The sequence below is a fragment of the Numida meleagris genome, chromosome 17, assembly GCF_002078875.1.
Source record: "Numida meleagris isolate 19003 breed g44 Domestic line chromosome 17, NumMel1.0, whole genome shotgun sequence".
Lineage (NCBI taxonomy): Eukaryota > Metazoa > Chordata > Aves > Galliformes > Numididae > Numida > Numida meleagris.
This window is the reverse complement of record NC_034425.1, coordinates 5,633,125-5,641,666: the sequence shown is the minus strand read 5'-3', so window position 1 is coordinate 5,641,666 and position 8,542 is coordinate 5,633,125. Positions and strand designations below refer to the sequence as shown.

General features: G+C 53.9%; 1 protein-coding gene across 4 annotated transcripts in view; it reads right to left on the bottom strand.

The window, feature by feature from the left end:
• SLC39A11 (solute carrier family 39 member 11) overlaps window positions 5,342-8,542 on the bottom strand; it is a 74,060-nt gene continuing 70,859 nt past the window's right edge. For all 4 annotated transcript variants that reach the window (XM_021414887.1, XM_021414885.1, XM_021414883.1 and 1 more), the window contains 3 exons: window positions 8,353-8,451; window positions 7,028-7,186; window positions 5,342-6,842 (listed from right to left, as the gene is read on the bottom strand). In XM_021414887.1, coding sequence (XP_021270562.1) covers window positions 6,764-6,842; window positions 7,028-7,186; window positions 8,353-8,451 — 337 coding nt within the window. In that variant the 3' untranslated portion in view covers window positions 5,342-6,763. The remainder of the gene's footprint in view (window positions 6,843-7,027; window positions 7,187-8,352; window positions 8,452-8,542) is intronic.

Genomic DNA, 8,542 nt, shown 5'->3' with positions numbered 1-8,542 from the left:
AAAAAAAAAAAAAGAGAGAGAAGCCACCCCCGTGGAGGAGGAACCACTTCTCCGCTCTCACTGGGGTTTTCCAATGGTGCATGGGGTGTGGGCAGATTGCTGCGGCCAAGACACTGCCAAACCCCAGTCCCTGGGCCTTAACCCTTGGCAAAGTGCAGCTCACAGCTCGCTGTCTGCAGGGCACTTTGCTGGGATGCACTTAGGGTACCGAGCTCCCACAGCACAGCCCCGTAGGAAAAACGAGTGCATGCAGCTCCCCGTGCAGCTGGGTGATGTCGTGACCAGTGGGACATGGGGGGCTGATGGCTTCAAGGTGGCACGTCTCAGAGGTGGCACCTCCAGTGCTTTGTCACCCGCTGAGAACCAGAAAGATCGACGGGCTGCAGCAGAGCGAGCAGCGTCTGTCCCAAATCCTGGGGGCAGGAGTTGGGAAAGGTGAAAGTGCCATCAAAGCGTGGTGGCACGGGGCAGGGGGACTCATCTGGGGATGCTTCTGTCTGTCCAGGGCATGTCTGAGGGACCCAGTGCCTCCCTGCACTCCCAGCCTGGAGGAGGCTCCTGCTCACAGCTCACAGCTCGCCAAGGGAGATTGCAGCACGGTGCCTTATCAGCTTGTCATCTTGTTTAAACACAGCACGTGTCTAACGCTGTAAAGGAAGAGGCAGCTAAGTTCGGGAATTTTGCATCTTTCCTTGGAAAGCTGCTGTCAGGTGTCAGAAGGAGCAAGACTCCGTGGGATTGGAGCCCAGCTGAAGGTGCAGCACACCGGGAGGGCAGGGACAGCAGCACCCGCTGGGCTACAGCATCACTTCAGGCTCCCCAGTACAGGGTGCTGCTGCCACCAAGTCCCCATGCACCCTGGGAAGCCAAACCTGGCTGGGGCTGCACCAGGAGAAGGCAAAATCCCCCGGCACCTTCCCACCCACCAGGGCTGCCTCTGCACAGCAATTACAGAGGCCTCCGGGGCTTTCACACCCAGTCATCTGGGCCTCCGTGTTCTAAACAACTTAATTTGTTTAATGACTCGAGAGGCCCCGGAGCCCCCTCGGTGTCTGGATATGTTTCCTTGCTCTCTGAAAGGTTTTTTCACAGCGGCACAGCAGCCACTGCCCAGGAACAGCGAGCAGAGGAGGGCTGATGGGTGATCAGCATCACTCCCAAAGCTCCTCCTTGGTCCTGAGGCTGTACCAGAGGAAAGACCCCAGCCCCTGAAGAGGGTTCATCCATCTGTCTATCCATCCATCCCTGCGTCTGTCCATCCATCCAACCATCCATCCACTTGTCCATCCATCCATCCGCCCACTTATCTGTCTTTCCCAGCATCCAACCAGCTGTCCATCCACTTGTCCATCTATCCATCCAATTGTCCATCCATCCACTCATCTGCCTGCCTGTCCATCCATCCATCTGTCCATCTGTCGGTCCTTCCATCCACCCAGCCCTCTCCAGTCCCTCCCTCCACTGTTTCCCAGCACGCGTTTTTCAATTTGAGCTAATTTTCCCTTGGCTCTCAATGATAATTTTATGGCAGGGAAATTATTTTGCAGGACAAAGAAAGCAGATCCAGGCCATTCTCTTCCCCAGGATTTTCGCATGGCTTTTGGAGCAGCGATTCTTTTTTCTGCTTCAGGCACAGCAGAAGGATTGTACAGGATGAGATGGGGAGAGAGCATGTGTTGGGCTCTGTAATGGTTTCATTGTTCGTGTAAGAACATGAGAATGCAATAGGCCGAGAGAGATTTAAGCAATTCCCGCATGCAAACCAGCTCTGGACACAAAAGCTTTTTAGTTATCATCAGCATTTTGTAAGATTGTATTAAAATAAACCCCCAGGCTCAGTTTCCTGCTCTCACGAACCCCTTCGTGAGATTATAAAGCACAGAAATGTGTCCTGGAAATCATAACTCAGGACATCTGAGAGCCTAAGGAATACCCTCTCCCTATCCCTGCAGAACTGCCTTCCTGTCCCTACTGTAAAAGCCCTGACATAAGGAAAGAGGTGCTAAGAACGGAGCGGTGCCAGGCACAGACCCCACACTGCTCCATTTTCTCTCCTTCCCCATTTGCCATGACCCTTCATCCAGAAGAAGTTGCAGTAGAGACAGTCCTGGATCGACGTCGCTTTACCCTAACCCCAACCTTTGGCACCTCACAGGACACACAGCAGTGTGGGGAACACGGGTGGCACAGGGACCGATCCCATGTGCCCCCCCTCCCCCCCCCTACCCCCTTGCTGCTGGCAGCTGTTATATCACAGCCAGGGGAACATCCAGGAGCTGCAGCACAGCACTCGAGGGCACAGCTTCTCAAGGGCTGCCTGACCATGCAAGACTAAATGCACACTTAGAGCACTGATATATACCGAAAAAAAAAGGGACTGGCATTAAATCTCAGCGAGACACTCAATGGCCCCGTAGCATCTGCCCCAGGAAAGGGGCAGCCGGGCTGTAATTTCTCCTCTTCACTCTCATTCCCCCCAAAACAGGCCGGCTCCTGGGGCTCAGGGCTGGATGTGGCTGGATAGGTCAGAGCACCTGAGCTGGTGGAAGCAGAGGAGAGGCCGTGTGTGCGCTCCGGAGCTCGGGGATGGGAGCTGCGTGTGTGCTCACATGAGAGAGTCTCAGTTTTAATTGCAGCCCCGTTGCCAAGTACAACAAAGCGCGCACACAAAGAATAGAAGTCATTTTGTTTTAAGGCTTGAATTGTTTCTCTCCTCAGGGGTGGGGAGGGAGGTGAAATCCATTCCTTTCTAAGCAATGACTCAGGTGCTGCCATCTCCCCTGGGCGCGCATCCTGCAAGCCCGAGGAGTGTTTTGCACCGTGTTTTGTTGTGTTTTGTTTTACGGCACGGGGCCCTAATAATGGGATTATTGTTCGGTTGCGTGCAAAGCTCTCGCTCGGGGTTTGCTGTCCCCGCCCAGCCCTGCAAACCGCAGCCGCCATCACCTTCGCCGTCCCCAGCGCCCGGCGAGCACCCAGCGCAGCATTCCTGCTCCCTGACTCAGCCGCACGGCACCCGGTGAGCGTAGCAGTCCCTGCCCCTCTTGCACAACCATTGCCATATCCCATCCGAAGACCAGCGAGTGGGGGCAAACCCGTGTTTCCCAAAGCTTTCCCTATTGCTCAGTGCAGGGGAAAGCCCCCCCAGGCTGCTCGGAGATGTACAGAGCAAGGTGGGATCCTTCGGAGCACCCCAGCTCTGGGTAGGATGGAGCAGCTTCCCCCGGAGCAAGAGGAGAAGCCCAACGCCATGCACAGACCAAGGGGCAGCAGGGGGGAGGCTCTGCTACCCCAAACCCAAGGAAAAACCATGAATTTCCACAGCAGTTCCTGCCACTATGGGACAAATTGCCAGTGTTGTTTGGCTCAGCTCTGAGTGCCTGGAGCAGCTGCTTTGCACTGCGCTCACATCGCCACACAACACCACCTCAAAGCCCCAATCCCAAAACACATGTAATGCCATGTGCCTGAACACCAGCAGCCCCTCTGTGCCCCCACTCGGCCCCAAGCAATGCCCCCAGCAGAGCTCCTCTTTGCAGAGGAGTTTCCGCAAGAACTCACACACCATCTTCTTGCAGGTTGCTCACCGGCGTCGCTGCGCTCCGTGCGATGGCCATCCTGCAGGCAGCAGCTTCTCTTGGCTGAAAGAAAAGCAGCAAAATACACCTGTGCAGCATTGCTTTTCTGCAGCAGCACTGCAGCTGTCAGAGCTCCCAGCGGGGCACCTGGGCTCCAGCTGGGCTCGCACCCACACCCTTCTCATGCTGGGAGCCCACCCGCTGACAAACGCACCCCCTGGGGCTGGGAAGCATTTGGGTGCTATCACCTTCTGAGCTGAAAGGCCATAGCACTCTCCTCCATTAGCACAGTTTGCAAAACCCAAAACCACACATAGAGCCATCAGAAAGCAGTGCACGAAGTTCTGTGTTTGGGGTTACTGTTAAACCCGGCGGCAAGAGCACGTGCACGTGCTATTTAGGAACGGATCTTTACCTTTTGGGCTTTGAGGCTTCTGGATGGAGCGGGGCCACATCTGAAGTTTTCCTCCAGCCAGCACAAGAAGCCCTTAATGCTTTAGGATAAAACCCAACAATCCCAACATTTCTGTCTGCGTGGGGCTTTACCAAAAATCTAGGGAGGGGAAATCCCCAGCGCTGATGCTGTGATTTCACATGGGCGTGAAGCAGAGATTGCGGCCACTGACCACAGCAACCCAACGGCAGGCAGGGACCAACCCACTGCCCTCCATCCCCACACATCCCCATTGCCCACCCCCAGCTGCGTGAGTGTGGGGCAGAGGTAACGTGGGGCGAGGCCCCCAGCCCCATCCCCACCCCTCATGTTCCTTTCCCCCCCACAACTCAATGCCTGCAGCCCAGCGCTGCCCCACACTTGGCTGCCGCTTGCGTCGCCTTTGCTCCCGGCTCCACCTTTTAATTGGCAGCTATTGTTTCCACACGTCACTCCAGGCCTGGCCCCCAGCCAGCTTTTCAATCGCGGCAAGAAATAGATGTATAATTTCATTCACCTCCAGGGTAGAAACAGAAAAGAAGGATTTTCATCTGCGTTTCCTGCATCACCCTCCTGCCCTCCCCTACAGGTCCAATGTACATAATTATCTCGGCTGGCTACATCTAAGCAGGATTAAGTGCATTATGCGATATTATCTCGCAGCAATCTGATTACGAGGTTGCCTTTAAATGCATAATGTGTTTTTTTGTACCAACTTACACCGCACGCCAGAAATCAAACAAGAAAACACGACTCGCGGCCTGCGAGAAATCCCAACCTGTGGGCACTCCCAGGGCTGCCACGTTCCATGGGAAGGCTTTGGAGCCCACGTTCCACGGGAAGGCTTTGGAGCCCACGTTCCATGGGAAGGCTTTGGAACCCAACAGGGTTGAGGTGGGCTCACCTGCAGCTCACGGACAAAGGGCCATTGCCCTCTCCCCCGTACCTGGTCCTCAACCAGGGACACGGCCATCACAGCTCAGCTGAAGAGGAGTCCCCAAGGGCTGCCCTTTTTTTTTTTTTTTTTTCCCGAGGGATTTGTTGTGGTTGGTTTTTAATGAGTCATAAAGCATGAGCCAGTGTCAGGGGTTGGAGCCAGGGCGAGCCGGGCTGCTGCGGTACACCCAGTGAAACAAACTCGTGGGTGCCATGCATTGCAGATTGGCTTTCCTTGGCTTTTATTTTTTCACTTCCCTTCCCCAAGCTCGCTACCTTCCTGGTTGAGAGGCAGGACCTTTGCCAAGCCGAGAACCATCAAACCATTACAAAAGAAATGCAGTACAATGGAGGGAGGAGAAGAAAAGGTACAAATTTACTGCCTTAAAATAAATCAGTGCAAACGCCGAATTTCCCATTTATTGAAACCAATCACAGTTAAAAGGTCAAATCCATTGGCAAACAGTAGTTTTGTATCATCCAGAGTGACATACAAATGAAGTACAAATGAAATCCAACCAAAATAACAAACCAAACAAAAGTGCATGGCTCTCCTTCAGCTCACCCAACCCTGCTGCCCTCCTGCAGCCCTGCTGGGTGCAGGTACAGCTGAGTTGCTGCCAGGCCATTCAGTTACTCCTGCTGGAGGACCTCATTAGCTCCTCTTCCTGAAAAACAGAACAGCCCTAGAGTGTGGACCTCCCCACACCTGCATTCTGCTCCCCACTTGAGCGAGGGTTCAACCACCCCGTGGTTGTTGGATAGGAGATGCTTGAAAGGAAGAGGATGAAGAGGCAGATAAATGTGGTGCATGGCTCTTCAGGTTGGATAATTAACGCACACTGATGAGTTATTTCATCCCGATGCTGCTCAGCAGGATGAGAGCTGGTCCTGGCTCAAGGTAACACAGCACCATGCTCAGAGTGACACAGCAGCTGGAGAATGGCAGCTGCTCCGTAGTGCTGGGCACAGCCACGGGCCCAGGTAGAAATGCATTGTGCCATACAATGCTCATGTAGCAGCAACGTGGATGGTAACACATTGCCTTCTCACAGAGAATGTGCTAGAAAACACAGATATTCTCTCCTGTTTGGTTTTTTTTTTTCCCTAGAGAAGCCCTCTGGGTATTGGATGAGCCACAATGCATCGGAACAAAGCCCTGCTTTGGAGATAAGTTTAGGAAAACGCAGTGTTTTCCTCATGCAGAAATACCAAGAAAACTCATTTTTATTCGCTTGGACTATTTGCATCCACCGAAACAACCAACAAACACCGTGACAAACCCCCAGCACAGCAGGATCCACCAGACCTGCTGCCCCCAGGGTGCTGCACGTGTCATCCCAGTCCTAACACCTCCACCGCCTTTCAAAGCCAGGTGTGGAAATTGAGACTCTTAAGGAGTTTACTGCATTCAAACACTTTGGTCCTTAACCGCAGACCGGCTTAAGCACGCGACAGTGAATTTCTAATCTTCTACAAGGATGATCAAAACCAAGAGAGACCTGAATCAGAGAAACCACCCCAGAACTGCAGGAAAACCTGCAGCCCGGCCAACGCGTCTCGCAACAACCTTCTTGGAGAAAAAAATCTGGTGGCGAAAGGAAACCAGGACCTGCAAGGAACCACCCGTATTTGTGCTTTGAAAACCATCGGCTTGATGTTATGGGGAGGAGATATATAAAATTACAGGAAATCAACACCAACCAGATCAAAAAAATATATACAAAAAAAAAGTCTAAAGCATAACGCATGTCCAGTTCCAAATGCCACCATTGGGAATTGCTGTGAAGTCTTCTCCTGGGGAGCAGCGAGCTGCCTACCCAAGGCCAACGTCCAAGGACATCATCACCACGAATCCAAGTATCGAGGTCCAGGAAGCCAGCTTCCCATTGCCACTGCAGGGAGAAAGGGGAGGGCGTGAGTTCCGCCAACCCATCCCACCGTGCCCACTGACCACGTCCCTCAGTGCCACGTCTCCACCGTTCGCAAACACCTCCAGGGATGGTGACTCCACCATCTTCCCTGAGAAGAAACTTTCCCTAATATTTAACCTGAATTTAGGGCCAGTCGGGGGTCTCACCTGGTCTGCGCCTCGGGGATGATATCATCCATGACCACGTAGACCATGGCTCCAGCAGCAAAGCTCAAGGCGTAGGGGAGGAGAGGCTCTGCCACCACCACGGCGAAGGCTCCCAGGACACCAGCCAGGGGCTCCACCATGCCGCTCAGCTGCCCATACCTGTGGGACAAAGGGACTGAAAGTCACCAACCACCCCCTGAGTCCTCCAGGGCTGGGGTTGGGGCCACGCAGCTCACCCCTCACGCACAGCAAGCACCGGGCAGCAAAGGAAATATGGCCAAACCATGTTGATTTGTCCAGGAAGGGAATTAAGACACGATCCGATGCCTTCCCCCTGCGAGATCTGGGAATCCAGGGATAGGAAAGAGAGGAAATATTTCCAACCAGTGTAGCTCAGTCTCAAAAAGGACATCTGGCCACAGCCTCCCCACTCTTTCCCCCGGTTCTCTTTCCTTCTGGGACTGTTTTAATGCGACCATGGGAACTCATTCCTCAGCAGCCCCGGTGCAGTCCCAGCACTCACTGCAGTGGAGATGGGTGGGAGGATAAGAAAACAAAGCTTGGGAGGGAGCAGCCTGCGAGCCCCCCCCCGCCCTCCCATCCATCACCCAAGCGCAGCACACGTGCGCGGGCAGGAACGCGGCCCTGCGCCTGCAGAGTTCATGCCCTTGGCTTTTTCACCTCAGGGAAAAGGAAAAAAACAAAGTGGGTTTGAAATGCAGCCCAGAGTGAAGTGAGAGAATAAAAGAAAAAATAGAAAACAAAGTAAAAATCCCTTTTTTGGTGAGGGATCTGGGAGCCAACCGCAGGCACTGAGCCACGCTGGGGATAACCGCAGGACTCAGGGCTGAGCCCTGCTCTGAGCTCAGGGCACCGGGGCAGCACCCGCTGTGGGGGGCTGGAAAGCAGCCCCAGGCTCACCCGTGGGTAGTGCTGGCCGCAGGAGCTGCTGGTCTACAGCACAGCTCCAGCAAAACTCTGCAGGCTGAGCATTCCATGGAGACCGTGGCATGTGGCCCTTGGCCAACACAAGTCCAAAAAAGGCAGCCCAGTAGAGTCATTGAATAGAATCATCAAATCAAAGAATCATTAAGGTTGGAAAAGACCTCTAAGATCACCCAGTCTCACCCCAACCCATCCCCACCGCGCCCATTAAACCATGCTCTTCAGTGACACATCTCCACGGTTCTTGAACAACTCCAGGGACGGTGACTCCACCACTGCCCTGGGCAGGCAATGCAAATGGGTACGGGGCAGCAAGTCACAGGCACCTGCCCATCGGAGCTGCAGGCCAGGGGTCCCCACTCTGGCAGAGCTTTGCTTACCAGAACGCTTTCCACGTGGAGAATCCCGCACCACGCAAAGGCAGGCTGACAGCAAGGCCTTCGGGGAAGTTCTGAATGCCAATCCCAATCGCTAAGTTCCTACAAGCAGAAAAGAACATGTAGACACCTATAGCTGTATTGGGTGGAAAGACCAGGCTGGGAATGAGAAAAAGAGAAAGTGAAAGGAGAA